The 23,817-nt window shown below is 37.5% G+C and overlaps 5 protein-coding genes across 6 annotated transcripts; 2 read left to right on the top strand and 3 right to left on the bottom strand.

The window, feature by feature from the left end:
* Nucleotides 1–1,261: 1,261 nt before the first annotated feature.
* Nucleotides 1,262–2,229, bottom strand: LOC118479769. The gene is made up of 2 exons (XM_035974525.1): nt 1,970–2,229; nt 1,262–1,894 (listed from the first exon to the last, which is right to left on the bottom strand). Exons 1-2 carry the CDS (start codon nt 2,012–2,014, stop codon nt 1,331–1,333), a joined length of 609 nt encoding a protein of 202 aa, XP_035830418.1. The 5' UTR covers nt 2,015–2,229; the 3' UTR covers nt 1,262–1,330.
* A 2,395-nt stretch (nt 2,230–4,624) lies between these two features.
* LOC110865217 lies at nt 4,625–7,304 on the top strand. The gene is made up of 3 exons (XM_022114440.2): nt 4,625–5,511; nt 6,228–6,770; nt 6,917–7,304. Exons 1-3 carry the CDS (start codon nt 4,696–4,698, stop codon nt 7,016–7,018), a joined length of 1,461 nt encoding a protein of 486 aa, XP_021970132.1. The 5' UTR covers nt 4,625–4,695; the 3' UTR covers nt 7,019–7,304.
* A 1,313-nt stretch (nt 7,305–8,617) lies between these two features.
* On the bottom strand, nt 8,618–9,867 carry LOC110944616. Its single transcript, XM_022186271.2, has 2 exons — nt 9,247–9,867; nt 8,618–9,179 (listed from the first exon to the last, which is right to left on the bottom strand). The coding sequence occupies exons 1-2, from the start codon at nt 9,788–9,790 to the stop codon at nt 8,716–8,718; spliced, it is 1,008 nt and encodes a 335-aa protein (XP_022041963.2). The 5' UTR covers nt 9,791–9,867; the 3' UTR covers nt 8,618–8,715.
* A 1,842-nt stretch (nt 9,868–11,709) lies between these two features.
* Nucleotides 11,710–14,602, top strand: LOC110865218 (enoyl-[acyl-carrier-protein] reductase, mitochondrial). 2 transcript variants are annotated; one of them, XM_022114442.2, is made up of 11 exons: nt 11,710–11,881; nt 11,970–12,067; nt 12,321–12,452; nt 12,631–12,774; nt 12,854–12,956; nt 13,035–13,134; nt 13,209–13,285; nt 13,359–13,437; nt 14,011–14,129; nt 14,247–14,374; nt 14,485–14,602. In XM_022114442.2, exons 1-10 carry the CDS (start codon nt 11,757–11,759, stop codon nt 14,338–14,340), a joined length of 1,071 nt encoding a protein of 356 aa, XP_021970134.1. In that variant the 5' UTR covers nt 11,710–11,756; the 3' UTR covers nt 14,341–14,374; nt 14,485–14,602. The 2 variants fall into 2 exon arrangements, with proteins under 2 accessions (XP_021970134.1, XP_021970133.1); XM_022114441.2 differs by having other exon boundaries at nt 14,247–14,568.
* An 888-nt stretch (nt 14,603–15,490) lies between these two features.
* LOC110865219 (mitogen-activated protein kinase homolog NTF6) lies at nt 15,491–19,149 on the bottom strand. Its single transcript, XM_022114444.2, has 7 exons — nt 18,870–19,149; nt 17,684–17,813; nt 17,455–17,592; nt 17,039–17,371; nt 16,184–16,367; nt 15,866–16,085; nt 15,491–15,786 (listed from the first exon to the last, which is right to left on the bottom strand). The coding sequence occupies exons 1-6, from the start codon at nt 19,037–19,039 to the stop codon at nt 15,901–15,903; spliced, it is 1,140 nt and encodes a 379-aa protein (XP_021970136.1). The 5' UTR covers nt 19,040–19,149; the 3' UTR covers nt 15,491–15,786; nt 15,866–15,900.
* Nucleotides 19,150–23,817: the final 4,668 nt, after the last annotated feature.

The following is a 23,817-nucleotide window of genomic DNA, read 5'->3' as shown; positions in this document are numbered from 1 at the left end:
GCTTCACAAAATCGAACAAAGATTTGAAGAATCGGTGGCCTCCACCGCCAGCCATCACTTACGTCACCATACCACCATCGGCAAACCCCCGAATTTGAATAGATTTATTGTTTATTGATGGTGTTCATTAGTGAAGGAGATGGCGGTGGGAGGTGCGTGGTCAATGATGGGTTTTTGGTTGATGGTTATAGAGAGATTAAGATAGAGAGATTAAGAGGGAGAAATATTGTTTTGTATTTATTGTTGTATGTATAAAAATATAAATATAAAAATATATAACTCATTTATTTTTAATATAGTTTTTAAAGGAGATTGTAAAAAGACCCTTATGCCCTCACATGAGTAGCACTTGGGTAGATTTAACGTTAGAAACTAACTAGGATAAGTCATAAGACACCGCGTAAGACACCGCTTGATAAGAATCAGTAACATAAGGGACATTCACTGTAATTTCGTTAGTTAAAGGGCACCACTGAAAATTCGTTCAAACATAAAGGACGTAAAGTGCAATTTAGTCGCATAAAAAGGGAGGCATGTGCGGGGACGTAAACGATAACAAATCAATATTACTAACGAGTTTATTAGTTTGGGATTTTGAAGCAACATGAAACTCATACATATTGAGAAAATCACCGACGGAAGCCTGTTGAAATTTCCATTGGAGATGATTATAACTAGACAACAAATCATTAATTCATTGGGGATCGTGTTTTTTTACAGAAATATCTTATATGTGACGGAATAGCTATCAGAAACCTATTACCAGTAAAATGTTTGGGAATCAAACCTGAAAAAGCATGGTGCCGACTATTATTAGCCTCTTATAATGGTTCACGGACAAGTTGTATTTCCATATTAGATTTTTGACGGATAACCGTGGTTATGTGGTATTTATAAAAAACAATTCATTTAGTTTTTTTTTCTGATGGACGCCGCTGGTAATGTACCGACAAAACTTTCTGACAGAGGTGTAGCCGTCAGTGAAAGTTCATGTAGTGTTGCAAAAGCAAGAAACAACAATCTTTAACAAGTCTAGTCTAAGGGTGTAAGGGGTGCTCACCTAAGAGGTGAGTCCCCTCTCTTACGCCCAACCAACCAACTATTGCCACGTCAACTCTCCTCTAATACTCCCCTAATACCCCTTTTTGATGGCGGCACTCCCCTCTTAGGTGAGTTTGATTTTTTTTTTTTTTTTTGTAAAATTATGCATGTTTATAAATTAAATAAAAGACATTTCATTAAATTTTAAAAAAATACATTCAAACTAGAAAATAAAAATCACATTCAAAGTAGAAAATAAAAATTACATTAAAACTAGAAAATTAAAATTTTAGAAATCGCATGGCCACCCGTACTTGTTAGCGATTTCGCGCTTTCGGGCGAGGATGACCGGCAACATACTTGGCGGAACATCGTCGTGCGGCTTAAGGAATGTTTTCATATCTCGATCGTAATTGTAGTTTTTCATCGTCTCGCGTTGTTCCGATATGAGCTCGCGAGCCTCCGACTCTCTTTTTTTCCTCAATTCGATCGCCTCCAATTCTACCGCTTGCTTCGCTTCTTTCATGGCGGTGTACACTTTGAATTGTGCCGCCAACTCGGCCGAGCTTCCCTCGGACGATGTAGCTTGACGCTTGTCTCGCCGTTGTGGTCTTTGTGGCGAGGGGTCTTCGTTCATATCCGGTATCGAAGGGTCCACGTCAACGGGCTTTCTTTTATGTGCCGAACCTTCACCTTCCTCACCCAACAATGGGACTTGGGTCCATTTCTCGTGTCTTCGAACGACCTCCCACGCCTCGATGTGTTGAAAACCGTTCGGAAATCTATCTTTAAATTCTTTTAACGCGACTTTCATCACGTCGAGATCCTTACATCCGCTTCCTCGTGTACGATCCTACATGTTATAAAAAAATATGAACTTAGACAAAAAAAATTAAAAATATACAATGTTAAAAAATATAATTTTTACCGCTTGTTGGTATAGGCCGTTGAAAAAGTTTATTTTCGTCATCATCGGGTTCCATTTAGACCGTACTTAATGAACGGTCCGGTTACTTCCACCGACAGTTTTGTTAAAATGCTCTAAAATCTTACGTCAAAAACTATCGCGGTTTTGTTGATTGCCCTTTTTTTTGTTGGTAGAGCAATGTACCCACGCCTTCGCCAACGCCTCTTCTTGGTCCTTTGTCCATTTTTCGCTCACCATTTTCCCCTTTTTATCCCGAGCGTCCATTGATAACAAATTTTGAAAATAGCCGAAATTGGGTTGTTGGGTGTTGTAAAACGAGGGTTGTGAAGGTTGTTGGAAAAAAAACGGGGGTTGTGAAGTGTATCCGAAAGGGGGTTGTGGTTGAGCACTTGCACCGCTCGAACCACCACGAGACGGTTTCGAGACCCGTCCCTTAGTTTTTTTCTTGGCCTCGCGGGGTTGGTTCTCCATTGCTCGGTGTGAAGGGGGTGTGGTTTGAGAGTATAAAAAATAAAAAGTGAAGTGGGTGTGGTTGGAGAGTATAAAAAATGTGTGAGAATGATATGGTTTGAATATAAAAAAATGGAGTGAATGAGATGGTTATTTATATATGTTTTAGAAAAGTGAATTTTTTTTTTTTTTTAAATCTGACCGTTGCCTCATGACCGTTCCTCAATTCTCGTGCATAAACATCGGTGACTCCACACCTAAATCACCCCCCGATTCGGGTCCCCGCATTGATGGCGGCGGTGTTCCCGATCAGCGACAACCCTCACCGCACCCACTCCCCGCGAACACCCCGTACACCCTAATGTATTAATTCTTTCATACTATCAATTGTATCTTTTAATACTATTGTTTTGACATCGGATTTTTCTTGCTTGAACCATTGGTTTCACTTATCCGGTTATGAGCTAGTGGAGACATGAAACAAATGTACATGCTAGTTTTGAGTTTACCGTATAAACCTGCGCAAAACCGTGGATGCTTGCCTCTTAACGGTCTTGAAGACTGAATCGGCCGATTGAACTAGTGTCTCGCTGGTTTTCAAATCATTATCGAATACTTAAGCCTCCACCTTAATCACAATCTTAATTGCCTATGTTAATCATTAACACTAATGGTTTAATAGTCACTCTTAATCATGACCACTAATGGTTTAATAGTCACTAATTCTTTGAAGGTTTACACAAAATAATATAATTGTATGTATATGGGGCGCTAAAACCCTTTACCAATAAGGTTAGGTGGTGTGGGATAAAGCCCCACACGATACATCAGCGCCACGTAGGTGACAACTCAATTGGGATCCATTGTTAACAGGCATACAGTGGGATAAAAACCCATAAAACCTTTGTCATCATTAATCAATTATTAGTGTTATTTTAACTTAGAATTATATTTTAATTTAGTTTTATATTAAAATTAAACAACAAATAAAATAAATATATAAATATTAAAATTCAAACATGACACGTTATAACTAAGCACTAAAAAAATATTATTTACCTGTCTTCGCTGCCATGGTCGTCGTCAACACGGTTACTCCGTAGATGTTAAACCAAATCCCCTCGAAGATTGAAGTGTGTTTCCCTGTCGACTGTCATGTGTCTTCACTTGGATAGCTTCTTTCTAGGCGTAGTCTAGTAGTGGGTTCATCGATTGAAAGGTATTGTCAAAGTCGGCACAAAAGGCCCTGCCCATGTCCTTCAAGATCATGTTATGCAAGATAATACATGTATATATTACGTTTCTCAATTCTCTCTTTTCAAATATATGTGAGGGTGGACAATGATAATTCATCATTTCTCTAACACTCTGAGACATATTTTCTTGCCGACTAATACTTTTTCTTGTAATACATCCTTTGGGCATTTAATTATTTGAGGGTTTAGAATATTTTTGTGAGTTGTGATTGGGTTATATGTGATTTGGTTGAATGATTTGTGTTATATATATCAGGTTTGACTTTTTTTATATAAAATAACCGTTGCTAAACGGTCAAATTCATAACAATCCACAACCTCCCACGTTTGGCGCCTCGCTAAAAACACAACGAAGCCATTGATGGCACCCTTGCAGCGGTGTTGGGACGTCGTTGTGCTTACTTGGCACATGGTGGTAAACTCGATCTAACATTAATATTAGTAGTAATTATTTTTACTTTTAGTATGAGAGCTCATACAGTTCAAAATCAACAGTATCAACATTCAACGCTATGGAAGTTGTTACTACAAATGCAAAGGTGAGAACAACTTTGATGTTTTGCACCCCATTAACCAATAACATTTCATACCCATTGGCATATTGTCAGTGGCGGATCCAGCCAATTTTTTCACTGGGTTCCTTTTTCCAAATCATACAAGGTTTACACTACAAAAAAACGTTTTTTTCCAAATCATACAAGGTTTACACTATAAAAAAACGTTTTTTTCCAAATCGACTGGGTTCCTGGGAACCCGTAAATGATGTCTAAATCTGCCCCTGCATATTGTATGATAGGGATTTTGTTAAAAGCAAAATTATTGGACCCTATATTTTTTGATTGGTAACAACAAATTTTGTAACAAATCTCTAATTGTTCCCCTCACATCATCCTACAATCACTCACCATCCAAATCATTCCCTCCATCCAACCCCCCATGCCTATTACCTTTCCTCCAAACATCACCCCAAATTAGCTCTAGCAATGGGCCGTATGCTGCCCAACCAAAACCACCACCGTAATGCCGCCCCCTGCCGCACCCGCCACACCCCGCCATCATCCTAACCTCCCAACCATCCACTCCACCGTCTCCTGGCTCTTCCTTTCCCTACTCTTCCTCTACATTGTCTACTATTCCACCATCCTCTTTGAGCCTGCCCCTACCTTTACCAACAAAACCACCTGCCAAGATTCCGATAACCGCCTCGAAAACCTCCAAAGCAACACAAGCAAACCAACACAAACCGAGCTCAAACACATTGCATTCGGCATTGCAGCCTCGTCGAGACTATGGCAGACCAGGAAGGAATATCTAAAGCTATGGTGGCGGCCTGGGGAGACACGAGGGGCGGTTTGGCTAGATAAGCGAGTAAGAACCACCAAAGACGATAACCTACCCGACATCCACCTCTCTAACGACACCTCAAAGTTTCCATACACAAATCCAGACGGGGATCGATCCGCTATTAGGATTTCTAGAGTGGTATCGGAAACACTACGGTTGGGAATGGAAGATGTGCGGTGGTTTGTTATGGGAGATGATGACACTGTGTTTATTGTGGAGAATTTAGTTAGGATTTTGTCTAAGTATGATCATAATCAGTTTTTTTATATTGGGTCGACGTCAGAAAGTCATATTCAGAACATGTTGTTCTCGTATGGGATGGCGTTTGGTGGCGGTGGGTTTGCGATTAGTTACCCGTTGGCGGTTGAGTTGGAGAAGATGCAGGACCGATGTCTTCGAAGATATTCCGGTTATTATGGGAGTGATGATAGAATGCATGCTTGTATGGCTGAACTTAATGTTCCACTCACCAAAGAACTAGGGTTTCATCAGGTTAGTTTTAACCTAAATCTGTAAAATTTATAACCCAACATGCATGCATGTTTTTGCCAGAAACGTTTAACATAATACAAGAATTGGTATTATCCTAGAAGAAATATATACCAGTGAATTTCTAACATGACATGCAACTAAAATACAATTTGTGGGTTTGGGTTTAGCATAAATGGTTCCAGTCAGTTTCAAGTCAAGCCCGCCAACACGTGTAGCTAAATGAGTCGTGTTCGTGGGAACCCAATAGGTTTGCAGGTTGACCCGTTTTACCCATTTAGTTTTTATATTATTTTTTAAACTGTGTTTTACGTGATAAATTAAAATGATTGGATATTTTATGCTAAAATTTAAAACATAAAAGAGAAATTAATATAAGATTTTGTATTATAATGTAATTGTTTTGTATCATTTGCAAATATTTGTAATTTTAAAGTATTATAATATGCGAAAAAAATGAAAAGTAAAACAAGTTAGGTTAAACGAGTGTGTTTTTTGTCAAACCATGAATATTCATGTTGTGTTTGGGTTCTTATGCTTGACATGATTTTCGAGTTCGTGTCATGTTCAGGTTCACCCGCCAACCTGCGAACACGACCAGCATCCCTAATTTGGGTTACTAAATATTACTCATTTTGACCCGTTACCCAAGATTCCCGCTTTGTCACCTCTAACATATACGATTCAGAAACTAATCTCTAGTTTTCCCGAATGTGCAGTATGATGTGCATGGGAGTCTATTGGGTCTATTAGCAGCCCATCCAGTAACTCCATTTGTCTCACTCCACCATCTTGATGTAGTGGACCCAATATTCCCTGGGATGACTAGAGCACAAGGCATCAAACATTTGCTAGAATCAGCAAAGTATGATTCTGCAAGTATCATACAGCAGTCCATCTGCTATGACAAGAAAAGAGAATGGTCCATTTTGGTGTCATGGGGGTTTGCGATCCAAATTGTACGCGGAATCCTGTCTCCAAGAGAGCTTGAGACACCAGCTCGGACATTCCTAAATTGGTACCGAAAACTAGACTATACAGCATATGCATTCAACACTAGGCCTGTTACAAGGCACCCGTGCCAGAAGCCTTTTGTTTATTACATGAGTACAACTAGGTATGATAAACCAAGAGATAAGATTATTGGGATTTATACTCTTCATGGAGAAGAATACCCTTATTGCAAATGGGGTATGGAATCTCCCGAAAAGATAGATACGATTGTGGTGTTAAAAAAGGAAGATAGTAATCGGTGGACAAAGGTACCCTTTTTCGCTATGTTTTCTTTCATATTCATTTTGTAAAATGTAAAGGTTTTATGTGCCAAAGTAGGGATGTGTGAACACGGCTCTTATGAATCTTAACTGCGTGAACCATATTCTAACCGGCTTCTTTTTTTATATCGCAGGCGCCAAGAAGGGATTGTTGTAGGGTCTTGCCTGCTAAAGAGAAAGGAACTCTATACTTGTGGGTTGGTAATTGTCAAGCAAATGAGGTTATTGAGTTGTAAACTACTAGAAGGGTACTCTAGTTTCTCATCATGTACGTATGCCATGGGGACAGATCAATGCCTGAACCGAGCGTTAGAAGATTCATATGTTTCCCAGCATCCAAAATAGATGGATCAACAAACTCCAAAACCGAACATTGAAATCATTGTAGCTAAATGTTAGCAATATTCATGTTTTCTGATCCTTCACTATTTTCCTTTTGGTATACATAGTGAGCGTGTAAATGTTAGATCAAACTTTCAACATACCCTTGATCTGTATCACTGAATGCTAAGGTCTTAACATATGGAAATTAACCACTGTTTCTTCTTTCTCTGTGTACTTACTCTCCTTCAGATACTGTTGTACAGATTGTAACTCGCTCGGGAAATTTCATTTAGAGTTAAATGCCATTTTAGTCCCTGTGGTTTGAGCCATTTTACCAGTTTAGTCCAAAGGTTTCATTTTTCGCCTGTGGGTCCAAAAAATTTTCACCGTTGCCATTTTAGTTCACTGGGTTAACTTCATCCATTTTTTCTGTTAACGAGAAGGGTAATTCGGTCATTTTATATGTAATTCTGTTAACTAGAAGGGCAATTCGGCCATATAAAATGACCGAATTGCCCTTCTCGTTACCAGAAAAAATGGATGAAGTTAACCCAGTGAACTAAAATGGCAACGGTCATGGGCGTAGCTTTGTGGGGGCGGGAGGGGCGGCCGACCCCCCGAACTTTTCGCTCGTTAGTGGAGAGTATGTAGTTTTCGTATAGAAATTTTTGGGTATATACGTTTTTGACCCCCCAATTTTACAGAAATTTTTGGTATATACGTTTTCGACCCCCCGGTCGGAAATCTCAAGCTTCGCCACTGGCAACGGTGAAACCTTTTTGGACATACAGGCGAAAAATGAAACCTTTAGAATAAACTGGCAAAATGGCTCAAACCAGAGGGACTAAAATGGCATTTAACTCTTTCATTTAAAAACTAACAAGTTAACCGCCTAGAGACGTAAATTAAACTTCAGGGACGAAACCTGTTAATTATAACAAACCTAAGGAACAAAAATTGCACTTTACTCTTGTACTAAACACTCAAAACTAGGGCTGTAAACGAACCGAACGTTCAGCGAACAGTTCGTGAACCGTTCGGCGGGAAGTTCGTTTATGTTCGTTCGTTTATTAAACGAACGAACATGAACAAAAAATTTCGTTCGATTAGTTAAATGAACGAACATGAACAGAGGTCTCGTTCGTTCGATTGTGTTCGTGAACGTTCGGCAAGGTGTTCGTGAACGTGTTCATGAACATTCGTTGATTTGCGTTCGTTTATGTTCGTATGTTTGTGTTTTAATTGAAGATCTTTGTACTTTCTTAGGGGCTGTTTGGCAAGTGCTGAACCAGTAAGTGCTGAACCAGTAAGAGGCCTGAATGGGTAAGAGGCTCTGAACCAGTAAGTGCTGAACCATTAAGAGCTGTTTGGTTGTATCTCTGAATGACTGTGTAGAATGACTATTTTACCCCTCTGAACTATTATGTGTTGAATGAAATGTATCTGTTTGGCAAGAGCTCTGAATAGTGTACAGATTTATGAAAATTTCTAAAAGAAAAATACAAAACGCCTTAGAAAATCCAAATTACACATCAATCCTTTAAATCCAAATACAAAACAACACAACATACGAAATCCAAATACAAATAACACAACTCTACATACAATTTTAATTTGATTCATTTGAAAGCAACTGATTAGCAATCTGGTTACGTAAAGAAGTCATGTAGTCAATACCTTGTGAACCCCACTCTATGTCTTGAACTAGCAGGCCATCATTTTCCCCACTTTGCATTTCATGAAACATCGTGTTCTCATCATAGTCCATAAATAACTGATCATAAATATTGCATTTCCTTATAAAATTATGGACGGCGAAACAAGCAATCACAATGTCTCTTTGTATTGGAAAAGAAAAGGGAGCCATTTGCTTTAGGATTGGGAATCTCGCCTTTAGAACACCGTATGCACGTTCAATGACATTTCTGAGTTGTGCGTGAGCATGATTGAATCTTTCTTCCTTAGTTAACGCACGTTGTCGTCTAAAATCGGCTAACCAATACCTCGTACCACGGTAGGGAGTCATAAATCCACGAGTGTTGGTGTATGCAGCGTCACAAAGGTAATACTTATCTGTATCAAAACTATCAAATAAAAAACAAATAATGTATGAAATGAACATTGAAGATTGGTTAAAAACCTGGTGGCGGAAAAGGAAAGCCGGAATTTGGGTTGAATGCAACTTCTTTTAAAACTCGTGAATCATGTGCAATGCCCTCCCATCCGGCCCATACGAATGTGAATATCATATCAAAGTCACAAATTGCTAATACATTTTGAAAGCATTCACCTTTTCCTCTTCCCCTGTAACGAGTCTGTTGATCAACAGGCACGATCGCATGTATAAGAATTCCATCTAAGGCACCTATTGCTCCAGGAAATATTTCTTTTAGCCTTCTATGTCGTTCGGAGTTATTTGCGCTTACATTAGAAGATGTTGGAACTATAACTTCTCTTGCGAAATTCATCATTGCCTTTAGGACCTCATGAAAACATCTATGAATTGTTTCCGTTGAGTGTTGGAACCTTCGTTTAACCATTCGAAAACGTTCATTATGTCCAATGACCATCAAAAACATAGCCAACTTTTCTTCCAAGCTTATTGACCTACTACTTTGCACCCAATTTTTTTGTTTAAAATGATTGCACAATAGTATAAATGCATCACGTGAAAGACGCATCATCTCATGACATTGTGTAGAAGTACCATGCAATAATTCTTGCGTGTATTCATGACCGGTTAATGCCGAATTCAAGTCTCTTATCCTTTCATCATTTATTCTCGAGGCTAATGAAACCCAATACCAACAAACAATTGACAACAAAGCTCGGGGAAAGCAAGTGGCGCACTTCTACATACTTGTTAGACTGTGTGAAGAAATATTTTAAAATACTATAAAATTAATGAAATATACCACTACTAATTATTAGTATAAAACAGATACCTTCATCTCAATTTGCCACTCTTCTTCTGACAAGTTAAAGCTGTTTGTAACTGGATCATAGACATTCCCGGTTTTGTTTTTAAGCTTTAACCAAGCTGCAAATTTTCCTTTTAGAAAATCATAGTGATTCTTCATTTGACGTTGTTCCACTATGAAATTATGTTGTGTTTTCAAATTTTCAGCTACAGTTTTCCATGACGCTTGTTTAAGACTACTTCCTTCACGTCCATTAACGGTTATTTGATGAACACATGCTTCAAGAAAGGTTTTTTCAACACCTTCTTGCTTCCAATTAATCCTAATCCTTTTTGCCATTTCTTTACCATTTCAACATACAAGATAACCACAATCAAACATACCATTCTACATGTAACATCAATGAACATAACCATTCTACATATAACATCAATGAACATAACCATTCTACATATAACATCAATGAACATAACCATTCTACATATAACATCAATGAACATAACCATTCTACATATAACATCAATGAACATAACCATTCTACATATAACATCAATGAACATAACCATTCTACATATAACATCTATGAATTTTCAACATACAAAATAACCATTCTACATATAACATCAATGAACATAATAATGAGTAAAATATTGAAAAAAATATCAGAAAAAACTAACAAAAAAATTCAGAAAAATAAACAAATCCATAAAAAAAACCTAATCAAACTTAACTACATCAAAATAATGAGTAAATTAGTTTAATAAAATCAGTTTAATAAAAAAATCAGTTTAATAAAAAAAAAGGCAATAAGCAAACCTGGGTGGGATGGAGGAGGAGGCGGCGGGAGGTGGTGAGGGCGGCGACTGGATGTGGTGAGGGCGGCGGCAGGAGGTGGTGAGGGCGGCGACCGGATGTGGTGAGGGCGGCGGCCGGAGGTCGTGAGGAGGAGAGGAGGAGGAGCCGGCGGAGGTGGTGAGGAGGAGAGGAGGAGGAGGCGGCGGGAGGTGGTGAGGGCGGCGATTTTTTACGGGGAGAGGAGGAGACGAGGTGGGGGGCGGAGGTTTTGTCTGCTAGGGTTTTTTTGTGCATCAGAGGTGAAAGGGGCAACTAATGTCTATTTTTTCTTTCAGCATGTTAGTAGAACTGAATGATTCAGCACTGAATCATTAAGAGATTTCCCATTAAGAGGCATAACCAAACAGCCCACCTCTGTCCGAATAAGAGGTCTTCCTCTTAATGATTCATTAAGAGGGTAACCAAACAGCCCCTTATATTTTATTTGTACTTTTTTTATATTATTAAACTTTTATTTATTTTATTACCCTAACAATTAAATTAGGAAACCTACTTTCGCCTTGTTTATGCATCATTTCCTTTTCATTTCTTATTATTTACATCGGCGAATACGATCGACCTCCGTTACACAAGAAAGGGATTCAAGTTCGAGTGCTACTCTCTAGGCCATCTATCTTTATCTTTCGTCGGTTTCGTCAAATTTATTTGTGTTCGTGAACCGTTCGCGAACACGCTCATTTCCTTAATGAACGAACACGAACATAAAATCTCGTTCGGTAAGTGTTCATGAACCGTTCGTGAACACATTTATTTCCTTAACGAACGAACACGAACACGACCTTGTTCGTGTTCGTTCGGTTCGTTTACAGCCCTACTCAAAACTCAAACTCAAAACTCAAACTAAACCCTGAACAGAGGTTTGAGCTCGACATCAATGGCGTGTGCGAGGTTTATCAGTCTAAAAACATCCGGCATGGTTAGGGCATTTTCCACCCTCATGTCACCACCGTCTAAAGCTGTCTTCTACGACAACCACGGTCCACCAGACACCGTCACAAAGTAACATAATAATATCCGCTCTTATTCATCTACCTTCTATTGTTATTATTCAATTATCAAAACCTAACTTTTTTAAACCTGTATGCAGAATAATCGAACTTCCACCGGTTGAAATCAAAGCAAACGACGTCTGTGTTAAAATGCTCGCGTCTCCCATCAATCCGTCCGATATTAACAGAATTGAAGGTTTGTAGCTTAATCTATTAATCGCTTATTTGGTTGTTAGTTGTTAGTTTGTTACTATATGTTGTAGCTGTATGAAATTCAAGCGGTTCACCATTCGTGCAACTAGATTCTTTACCGCATCTATTACATGTAGCCCACCTGTTTGTGGAAATGTCTCTGTGAACAAAGACACTGCTAATGAGTGTTTTTTAATTCTGTAAGATCATATGATTGTTTGGATATATGTACATTGGGTTTTTATGTTGTGTTGTAGGTGTGTACCCTGTGAGGCCGCCGCTTCCTGCCGTAGGGGGATATGAGGGTGTTGGAGAAGTCCACTCTGTAGGCGAAGCAGTACAAGGTCTTTCTCCGGGTGATTTGGTTATGGCGTCTCCACCGTCACCTGGTAAACTCTTGCTATCATGAGTTTGGATATAAATGTTTTGTTAGTTGTATAGCTAATGTCACGTTTTGATAACGATAGTTTCTTGATACAAAGAATTTAGTGAAGTGTTTCATAAGGTTTTCCTTCAAATGTTATAAACTCTATGCTGATAACAAATTGCAAAATGTATTTTATTTAGGGGCATGGCAGACACATGTTGTTAGAGATAAAAGTTTCTGGCACAAATTTGATAGACGTACGCCAGTGGAATATGCTGCCACAGTCACTATTAACCCGTTGACTGCCTTAAGGATGGTGGAGGACTTCGTGGACCTCAAATCAGGTGCTACAATTTCCGGTTACACTGAATTTGCAATTCTAATGTGCGTTTACCTGATGAATTTTAGTCTAAATATGAATAGGGGATGCAATTGTGCAAAATGGAGCAACCAGCATGGTTGGGCAATGTGTCATCCAGCTAGCTAAACTGCGTGGCATTCATACTATCAACATTATAAGAGACAGGTCAATAAACTATCTTCCATATTAGTCTATCTTTTGAACTGTTTCTTTAACTGCTTTATGGATTTTGCTAACTTGTAGGAGCGGCTCAGATGAGGCGAAAGAGAAGCTTACGAAACTTGGTGCTGATCAAGTGTATACTGAGAGCCAGCTGAATGTTAAAAATGTCAAGAGTCTTTTGGTATGTTCTTAATAGAAACCGACTAAAGTTTTTATTTTGTATATTCTTTCTGACACTTGTCATTCTTGTTTTAGGATAATGTACCTGAACCTGCTCTAGGGTTAAATTGTGTTGGCGGTAATGCTGCTTCTCTGGTTCTCAAGTTCTTAAGGTGAGGTTAGGTTATATGTATTTTAATCCGTCTAAAGGTGTTCCTTCATTCAGAACACTAATAATGGTTTCAGGCAGGGTGGAACGATGGTGACTTACGGCGGCATGTCTAAGAAGCCTATAACCGTATCAACTTCATCCTTCATATTTAAAGTATGTAAACAATTTTATCATTCACTGATTTTCTGTTTAATGAATGTGTTTCATGCATTATGAAAAATAGAGTAAAAATGCCATTTTGTCCCTGAGGTTCAGCTAGTTTTGCGACTTTCGTCCAAAGGTTTGTTTTTTCTTATCTGGATCCAAAAGGTTTGAAATCTTGTCATTTTCACCCGGTTCGTTAACTCCATCCGTTTTTCTCCGTTAAGTCAGGGGTATTTCCATCTTTTTGGTTAACTTAAAGGGCAATTCGTTTTTTTTTTTTCACTTTATGTAAAAAAGGCCAAATACCCCTGGAAAGAGTAAATTGCCCTTTAAGTTAACAAAAAGACAGAAATACTCCTGACTTAACGAAGAAAAAATGGATGGAGTTAACGAGCCGGATGAAAATGACAAGATTTCAAACCTTTTGGATCCAGATGTGAAAAAACAAACCTTTGGACAAAAGTAGCAAAACTGGCCAAACCTCAGGGACGGAAATGGCATTTTACTCTTTAAAATATATACTTGCAAATACAATTGTCGTTTCATGTATGCATGTTTATCCTAACGATAGCTATATTGCAGGAGCTTTCCTTGAAAGGATTTTGGTTGCAAAAATGGATAAGTTCTGGTAACACAGAAGCATCTAGAGAAATGGTGGATTACCTTTTGGGCTTAATTCGTGAAGGAAAATTGAAATACGAGTAAGCCATTTATTTATGTGTTTCTGTGGATCTTTCCTTAAAAAATAGAGACCGTATGATGTGTATAATGTATTTGTCTTTTATTAGTATTGATGCTCAAAGTTGTCGATTTTGCAGCATAGAGCTTACTCCTTTCAGTGAATTCCACGCAGCATTAGATAAGGCGCTTGGAAAGCACGGGAGCCAACCTAAGCAAGTCATTAAGTTCTAATACGCCCTCCCTCACCAACGTAAATTACTACAATGTATGCAAAGTTATGTATTTGTGCGTTTATGTTTAGAAAACTATAATAATAGAAGGCATAATTCATGCATGTGAATATGTGATGCTCAAAACATTCATAACTGTTTTCAGGCAGGCAGTGAAAAGTATGAACCTAGAGAATTAGATGATAAATGGAATTTAAGAGTTTTATAATCCAAGTTTTAGTCAGATTTATTGTCTTTGGCTCATGTAAAAGTGACGTCTATTCGTTTCAATTCAGATAGAGTATTACATCTGGAATACTAAATTTTATTGTTAATAAGATTGTTCTATTGTATGTGATAATTATATATAATTTTTATGGTACTGCTTTATGTTAACACTATGAACCTACAGCGTTTTTTTCCCTGAACACAAACAGGTTTTGACTTTGACCGGTTCCAAGTCAAACCGGTTCGGTTTTGCCCCAGTTTTGTTGGTTTAAAACACCGATTTCAGTTCGGTTTCAATTAGTTTTCGGTTCAGTTTTAATTTCGGTTTGTAAACCGGTTTTTGAGGGCACTTATTTGAACCGTGTTGACAACAAAAAAGTTTTAAAGCAAACATAAAATATGAATTTTATTATTTTTTATAGTTGTGGAACTAATTTAAGATAAAAATAACTGGTTTTTTTTATAAAATTTCTAAAAAAGTTGAATAATATAACATTTATGTTACATAAATGGACTGGTTTTTCTTACCGGTTTGGTTTTTGGCGTTGAGAAGGGGAACTGATCCCAAACCTACAATTTCTATACCAAACCGAACCAGTTTGTATGGAATCGGTTCCAAACCGGTTTCAGTTGCGGTCGGTTCCCAACCGGTTTCTTGTTCATCTCTATTGACACATAAGTTCTAACCCAAACACATGGCAATACAACTAATTAACTATTAATCTATTATTAACCAAACTTAAAACCTGGTAAGAAGGTAAAAACACCAAATATTAATACCAACCCAAATCGACCCATTCATGCCCATCCGAGATGGATTTATTATTTGTATAAACATGACTATCATGTAGATCACTGAAATATAAATATACATCCAAAAGAGATCATCGAAAAATAGGCACTCTACAGTGTATATGATCATACATAAAAACGAAGCTGGATTCTGCTTTAAAACTTATAAATTGCGACGAAAAACTTACTTTTATCAATGCCAAAATCTCAAAAACACCTCTTCAAATATATCTTATAAATTTAAATCAAAACAAAACCAATGCTTATGAAACCACTTGTTCAAATACATGAACAATCAAGACTATGCCATCTGACCATCTCCAAAGCAAGAACACATATACTCCACATGGATATACAACTCTCAATGCACAAAATACAAGCCACTAAGTGATATTCTCATGATTTGCCATAAAGGAATAGATCATCTTCATCAATATCCTTTGTTTCCCTTCACACAAAAAAAGTGTCACATTAGCTAATTTAATAAAAATATCGTATATATTCCAATAAAACTATATGAATCATACCTCAACGGACAAATCAAAGAATTTCGAAAACAAGATTACTCAGCCACTGCGCTATCACTATCAGGATTGAAGTTCAAAGTTTCTTTCCAAATGAGTTCCTTAACATCTTCCTCACTTAAAGACGCTTGTTCAAAATCAAACGCAAAAGGCGACGAACAAGTAGGCTCCTCATTTATCTCGTGTAAACTTTGCAAGAACGGGTGATTAAGCGCATCTTCAACTTTAAAGATCATGTTACGAAAGTGTAATCTGGATCAGATATCAAGAACCAACATTGTCTTTTTATGATAACTTTTGTAGTAAAATAAGAATGCTTACCACTTATGCGTTTAGACGGATCAAAAACTAACATCTTCTCTGCAAGATCCAACACTAGTGGCGATAGATTTGGAAACTTCTCTTGAAAAGTCTTCGTTGGGACGTGAGGAAGCTGTTTGACATACTTTCGCGCATTATCGCTTCTCAGAAATCGAAGATCCGAATCATCCGGTGAGCCTAGAAGCTGTATACGTTAAGGAGACTTTCAGCATTAATTATGATTCGAGAGACAATACTATTACAATTAGGGGTTAACCGAACTGAAAAAACCAAAAAAAAAACGGATTTGACCGAACTAAAAAAACCGAACCACACAAAAATCCGAAAAAAAAAAACGAACCAAAATTTACGGTTTGGTTACGGTTTTGGATTTTATGAAAACCGAAAAAAAAACCTAACTGAACCGAGTAAGTTAAAAAGTCAACTTTTATGTTTTTTATATATTGATTTAAGAATTATTAAATCTATTCTTGAATGTTAAGTATTTATAAAAAAAAAATAGCATGTTTATTTATCTTTGAAATGATTTAACCATTGCCTACAAGAAATAACAAAATTTAACATAAAAATTTAATGATTTTCAAAGTATTATAAAATAAAATGTCTTAACAAAAACTTTGGAGAATAATAAAAATAGATTAGAAGGCTAGGTTCATGTGAACAATATTAATTAAAAAGGTTAAATATAATAACTTAAATGTAAACATTTAAGAAAGATTCTTAAACCTTGGATGATACTTTTTATTTTTGAATCTTACGTAAATTTGTTCCAAAAAAAAACCCGAAACATTGCTAAAACCGAAACCAAACGGTTTAAAACCGAACCGAAACGTGCACACTCCTAATTACAATTACCTCGGTTATAAGAACCAACTGCTGAACGTAATCTTTACCAGGAAACAGAGGTTCCCGCAAAGCAATTTCCATTAAAATGCAACCGACTGACCAGATATCGATAGCTGCGGTATACTCGGAGCAGTTAAGCAACAATTCAGGGGCTCGATACCATCTTGTCACGACATACTCAGTCATGAAATCTGTCTCGGATGTAGTTCTTGCGAGCCCAAAGTCGCAAATCTTGAGGTCACAATTTGCGTTCAGAAGCAAGTTGCTTGGTTTCAGATCACGGTGCAAAACATTTGCAGAGTGTACGTATTTTAAGCCGCGTAGTAGTTGATATAGAAAGTACTGCCATTTGTAATGCAACCATCATATACATTAGCAATTTATTTCAAAAAAAAAATTAAAAAGAGAGAAATGCATAAACTAACCTGACAGTGGTCATCTGTTAATGCCTGAGAAGAGCGAATAATCTGATGAAGATCGGTATCCATTAACTCGTACACAATGTAAACATCGTTAAACTTGTTTTTATCTGGTGGGCGTATGATGTCCTTAATTTTGATAACCTACGATATATTTGTGTATTATATACTATGAGTAGGGAGCATTTTAAAAAAAAAAAAAAAGAAATTGTAATCGATATGGGGATGTACATACATTCTCATGATCCATATGACAGAGGAGTTTGATTTCCCGTAAAGTCCTTTTGGCATCAATATTGTTGTCGAATGCATTCCCTATTTTCTTGATTGCAACCTCTTCCTTAGTGTCAGCATTTTTAGCACAACTACAATAAGTAAACAAAAGCAAATGATTAATTTATATTAATAGAAAACAAAACAACAATGACAATGTTTGTAAGGAATACGCAGCTGGGGAGACAATAAGCAGGACAATCACTATTTTGCTTTCACCAGTGGATACCGTTAGTTCAATAACAGTAACTTAATCAGCAAAATATGATGATTTAGCAACAATACCCAAACGGAAACTTTCTCATGAGCCAGTTGCAGAAACTATTCTCTAATCCATATACTCAGTGACCCGAGTTTCACAAGATTAAAAAAAAAAAACAAGTAAAAAAATGGTACAATTAAAGAAACAGGATACTTCCATTGATTTATACAACAAAATGCTTAATTTATTTATCTTTTAGGCTAAATCTTAGTTCCAGCCAGAGAAACTCACTAAGCTAGCTTTTCTTCATCAACTTCAGAGTTTATTTTCACTCGATTCACATATTCAGTTCATGCATAATGCATCAACTTTAAAGAAACAAGAACCGCTTTCAAGAAACTGGGCTTCTCTAATGACTAAAAATAAATTACTAATTTCATTTAGTTATTATGGTATCTTCAGTTCATAACCAAAAGAACTCACTATCATAGTAGTCAAACCTGGGCCCTCAGCTTAAGCGCCACAAACACACTCAAAGCGCCTACATCTATTATATCTATGTGTGTGTGCGCGCGCACCTTGCTTGTCTCGGGTGGTCAGGTGTACACCTTTTTTTGCGCATAGCGCCTTTGACCACCTGGCTCCCTATCGAGCTAAATTAAGTTCATCAACATCAGTTTATCTTTCAGTTGTCCAACATTTCCAATTAAAGAAAACCGCAACAATATTCACTTCAAATCACTTACCTCAAACCCCTAAGTTTCCATTCTTAGAAAATTCACATAATAAAGTTAACACCAATTAAAATCCATACTAATCATAAGATCTAATCATAACACTAATAACCGAACTCAAAACGCTGCAAATTTCAGCTAAACAAAAGCGAGCAATACATATCCAAATAAAATCAAACTTGATAAGCACAAACAGAATAAGACGAACATACCAAACGATGCCGTAAGCACCACGGCCGACAGGCTGAATCGGAGGAACATATTTAGAAGAAACTTCAAATAGGTTTCCGAGTACGGTGTAATGGATATATTTGCCGCCGTAAGCCGGAACTCCTTTTAAGACAGCTCCTTCAGCTTCACATTTAGATTCATCGGCATCCATTGAGTCTGAGAATGAATCGAATTTGAGATTCAAAATGGATAATTGTTTACAAAGGGGGGAAATGGAAAGAGGGTTTTGGATTTTGAATTGGGATTAGTGCCATCGGAGCTAAAAACCTTTTTGGGTATTTTATAAGTTTGGTCCTCCTACTTGTATTTATTTTTTAACGAGAAAAATGCTCGCTGTGGTTTGCCCTTTTTCACCTTTAGTTTCTAACTTTTTTAAATTATATCTATTGTTCTCAACTTTTGCAATTTCATTCTTGGATAGTCTCTAGGCCTAACATCAGTTAGTTTTCTCAGTTAAGTGAGTGTGAAATAACAAAAGTACCCTTACTATAAAACAAAATAACATAACATATTAAATAGATTTATTTATTTGTGGGACCTACTCCATTATAAAAACAAAATAACAACCCCACCCCCACCTTCTTCTCTTTTTCTTCTCTCTTCCCCCTGTAACTCCATCATCTCATCTTCTCCACAAGAACACCCAAAACCTTATCATGGCTTTTCTTCTTCTCAACAAAGACCAAAACTTTCCACAACAACAAGAACCAAACTCCTCGAAACCTTCACTCACACTTTCTTCACCATAATAATCTTCTTCACATCACAACTGCCATGGATGACGACAACGATCGGGGCTCCGAAGCAACTCAATTCGACGACGAGGATGACGGAAGATCTCTGCTTTGGAAAATTACAAGCATCCCTCAAGTTGACTGACATAAAATCATAGTAAACAATGGCGTCTTGTTCTTCTTCCGGTGTGCATTAGAATTAATAACGAGAAATTGAGGTAGGTGACGCATTAAGATCTTTGATCCAACAGACTGTAAGTTTGTTCATCAATTGAGGTGTGTTTGGATTAGGTTTTGGTTTTGGTTTGGGGGAAGTTTGAGGTGGTGTTGGGGAAGGATTGGGTGACTTATTTACTTGGCATTTTTATGATGGTAACTTACTGAATGGTGATGGGATGTCTAGCAAAGAAAAAACATTTCATAAGACGGAAGGCCTTGGGCCTTATTTACTTTTTAATATAGTGGATAGGCTAGATTCTCATGGTAAGAACTCTGGTTCTCTCTAAAATGAGTGTGAGCCGCAAACAACTCACACTTTTTTTCACTCAAAGACCATTCACGATGGAGTCTTTAGGCTATGTGTAACAGGGCAACACCCCTGCTGATCTGTAAAATGACGGGCTTGGAACACCGCTCTAGCCGGCTTGAACGATGGCCTTATGAGAGGAGGCATTGTGCAAATGACACTGATAAAATGGGAAGGAGTGGGGCTCATGCCATTAACCAGTCAGGCTTTATTCTTTACATTTTTATTTTTAAAATTATTTCATTTAAATATTATTTTAATGCGTAGTGGGTATTGAAAACTTGTGAAACTATTAGGCTATGGGGTTTGGGGTTCTTGGGTTGCGTCATGCTTTACTGTGAGACATGGATTCATCGCTACACCACACCCTTATTGAACCATTGTGGTTCGCGTGGTTTAATCCACGGCAACCACGAGCCCCATATGATGATTTTGATGTTTTGGAATATATTAAATAAATAAATAGTGGATGGCGGTTTTGGTCATGACCACACTATATAGAGTGGTGGAATTTGTCACACCCCCAACCAATGGCGGAAACATCGAAGCAAAACGTAATAGATTGCTCAAAGATAACATAACACTAAATTTGCAATAATAGATTAAAATTCAAAATTTCATTTCATTTGATCAAAACAAGCATTACATTGTTCAAAAAGAGAAGTATAACAATTGAAATTTCAAACTAAAAATATCAAAAATGCATAATTTAAATTAGGTGAGTATCTAAATCCACCCTAAGTCTTTTCTCGTGATAACATGTATAAAATACCAATCAACACAAATTATGTCGGTGAACGTACTAGTATGTTTACATAGCATAAGTATGAATAAATCTCAAATCCACATGTTTAAAGTTTGCTAAATTATTTATCATACTAGCATGCAAAAGACTATCTATCAATCCAAAGTTTTGCCCTAGCGTAACTGATGTGTGTAAAATGCAACATATAAAACACATCAATTAAGGCATAAAACTAACCCTTTTTAAGTACTAATGTTGGAAAAAGAGTGTTTTTGTCTTCCTTTTGTATTTTCAGGATAAAATGAGCTCAAAATCACAAAAGAAGCAAAAAGACCACTAATTCTACCATAAATACAAGAAAAGGAACAAAAGTGGACTGCCCGGACCCTCAACGGCACCTCACAAGGCAAAAAGAAGGAAACAGAGTCTGAACACGCCCCGTGTCCAGCGAGCACGGGGGCGTGGTGAAAGTACAGCAGGCGCATTAATTGTAATTCGCAATTACAATTAATGAAGAGAGAGAGTGTCAGGCGGGCACGGGGCCGTGTCCAGCGGACACGGGGCCGTGTCCAGCCTTCTGTTCAGCCTATAAATAGAGGAGCTTGGATTCATTCTCTCTCATCCCTTGGCACACCACCTCTCTCACACCTCATCCACCACCCACCACCACCATAACACCATCATCCACCACCATCATCCATTGTCCATCGTAGAGTGTGTGAGTCGTCTCGGGATCCAAGATTGATCGTAAGAGTTCTTGACAATCAAGGCCATGTTTGCCTAAGTCTCTTACATCACTTGGTGAAGACAAGTGTTTAGTATAATACTTTTTATTTTTAATCTTTTGCACTTTTTATTTGGTTTTGTATTAATGACTTTAATAACTAGTTACTTATGTTGAAGGTGATCTTTCCTTATCGTTTGTCCGTGGTGTCTTGCCGTTATTTTACTGTCTATATAAAATAAAAGATTTTCACCATTCATATCTCCACGGTCTATATGGAGGTATGTTGGCTACCTGGTCGGGGGTTAAGGGAACGGTTTGGTAAGGGTCTTGCCCTTGTTCAGCGTTTAGAGGTCCTGCTTGGGACCTGGGTCAAATTTAGTAGGATCTCCTTCAATGCCCATAGGTATTGGATGGCGGGGATCCAAACTCTTTGACCCCCTCATAAGTTAACTACTATTAATACTATAACCCGGCTATTTAGGACTGTATCCCTGCTGACTCAGACTACTTAGCCGAGGGTAACGTCACCGCCAGAAGCGGGGCCTACCACAATTTGCATTAATAACTTAATTCATTATCTTTCAATAATCCGACCCTTTAGGATTGTATCCTTGCTGACTCAAACTACTGGGTTGAGGGTAACGTCGCCTTCAAAAGAGGGGCCTACTACAATAACTAAGATAATCTCTTAAACAAGTGCAAAAGTGCGAAAATAATCAAAGGTTATACTAATACACGTGTCGGATCCAAGTGATTCATCTTGTCTATCTGTTTTATTTTATTTTTATTTTCAGCATTTAGTTAGTTTTTATTTTTCTTAGTTTAAAACATTTTTCTAACCTTTTTTATTTGATTAGACGTTGAGGATAAACCGGTATTAAAAGCTCTTGTGTCCTTGGACGACCTCGGTATCTTACCAACACTATACTACGTCCACGATGGGTGCACTTGCCCATATGTGTGTTTAGTGTTAGTAAATATCGTGTTTTATAAATTTAAAACTTGGCTAAAAGTGTAAAAAGGGCTTAAATATATATCTAAAAACATATATACACTAACACGCATCAGTAACCTTATCACCGGAGTAATATGACCATAAAGAATAACTTAACAATTACTCACAAAACGGGCGGTGTGTGAATCTTATAACGCTATACATGTTAAGGGAGGTGTGTAAGGTTAATGATATAAAGCAAAGCATAAGAATGTTCTAGCATGTATAACAAATTAGCATAACAAATAAGCATGCTTAAGGATCGAGTGTTTGCATAAGTTTTTTTTGTATATGTGTGTGTATGTGTATTTAGTATGGATACATATTGCAACCCAAATAGTGTTTAAAGCGTAAAAGGGTCAAGTATGAACTCACGGTTTGCGAAGAATTTCCACAAAAGCGAGTGAGCGGTTTTGAAGGATGAAATCACCAAAGTTACCCTAAAGAGCTAAATAAAGGTGTATGAGTATGAGGATTTGCAGGGGCGCAGCTATTAAGGGGCCGGGGGGCGCCCGACCCCCGAACTTTTCGCTCAATAGTGTTACGTATGTACGTTTCGTATAGAAATTTTTAGGTATATTCGTTTTTGACCCCCCGGTTTTATAAAAAAAATAGGTATATTCATTTTCGACCCCCTGAACATTATATAGCCCAGATAATTATATTTGGCCCAAATATTGTATCCATAAACGTGTTTGGAAGAATGTATTGTTTATAGCCCAAATAATTTGATAGCCCAATTCCCTAATTATACAAAGCCCAAATAATTATACAATTATACAAAGCCCAGTCCACCCTATTATTATAAAACTAAAAAACCAGAACGTTGTGCTTGTTGTTGGATACGTTCTAGTCGACCATCACACCACTGCAGACGTCAGAAGTGAGAACGAACAGAAGTAAAAGAAAAAAAGAAGTACTGGGAAGAACCGATACACTTTGTCAAGCATTACAAAAGAAATCTTAAGACATCCTTAATGCCAAGCTAAGTGGGGTATTTTTAGTTACCAAAATGTTAGGCCCTAAAGTGTGAGACTGACGCATCAAATTAACACAACGGATTATGGTTACGAACTGGGCTTTACTGGGTTAGTTATATTAGGTTTTGGACCTTTATAAGTCACTTGGGCCAAGCTTTAGGCCATGTGGGCCAAGCAGGCCCAAGGGGAGCCCATGTAGGGAATTGGGCTTGTCTATGTATAT

The sequence above is a fragment of the Helianthus annuus genome, chromosome 6, assembly GCF_002127325.2.
Source record: "Helianthus annuus cultivar XRQ/B chromosome 6, HanXRQr2.0-SUNRISE, whole genome shotgun sequence".
In the NCBI taxonomy this organism is placed as follows: domain Eukaryota; kingdom Viridiplantae; phylum Streptophyta; class Magnoliopsida; order Asterales; family Asteraceae; genus Helianthus; species Helianthus annuus.
Note: the sequence above shows the minus strand (reverse complement) of the source record. Positions and strands in the feature narration are given on the sequence as shown.

Bases quoted from the DNA above. Each gene is read 5' to 3' on its own strand.
- LOC110865217 (XM_022114440.2), top strand. From the start codon at position 4,696: ATGCCGCCCCCTGCCGCACCCGCCACACCCCGCCATCATCCTAACCTC. The intron at 5,512-6,227 runs GTTAGTTTTAAC...CCGAATGTGCAG, and splicing joins AAGAACTAGGGTTTCATCAG to TATGATGTGCATGGGAGTCT. The intron at 6,771-6,916 runs GTACCCTTTTTC...TTTATATCGCAG, and splicing joins ATAGTAATCGGTGGACAAAG to GCGCCAAGAAGGGATTGTTG.
- LOC118479769 (XM_035974525.1), bottom strand. From the start codon at position 2,014: ATGATGACGAAAATAAACTTTTTCAACGGCCTATACCAACAAGCG. The intron at 1,895-1,969 runs GTAAAAATTATA...TATAACATGTAG, and splicing joins ACGGCCTATACCAACAAGCG to GATCGTACACGAGGAAGCGG.
- LOC110865218 (XM_022114442.2), top strand. From the start codon at position 11,757: ATGGCGTGTGCGAGGTTTATCAGTCTAAAAACATCCGGCATGGTTAGG. The intron at 13,286-13,358 runs GTGAGGTTAGGT...TAATGGTTTCAG, and splicing joins CTGGTTCTCAAGTTCTTAAG to GCAGGGTGGAACGATGGTGA. The intron at 13,438-14,010 runs GTATGTAAACAA...GCTATATTGCAG, and splicing joins CTTCATCCTTCATATTTAAA to GAGCTTTCCTTGAAAGGATT.
- LOC110865219 (XM_022114444.2), bottom strand. From the start codon at position 19,039: ATGGATGCCGATGAATCTAAATGTGAAGCTGAAGGAGCTGTCTTAAAA. The intron at 17,372-17,454 runs GTTAGTTTATGC...TACAAATGGCAG, and splicing joins TAACAGATGACCACTGTCAG to TACTTTCTATATCAACTACT. The intron at 16,086-16,183 runs GTAAGCATTCTT...TGATCTTTAAAG, and splicing joins TCCGTCTAAACGCATAAGTG to TTGAAGATGCGCTTAATCAC.
- LOC110944616 (XM_022186271.2), bottom strand. From the start codon at position 9,790: ATGATGCGTCTTTCACGTGATGCATTTATACTATTGTGCAATCATTTT. The intron at 9,180-9,246 runs GTTTTTAACCAA...GTTTTGATACAG, and splicing joins CTTTCCTTTTCCGCCACCAG to ATAAGTATTACCTTTGTGAC.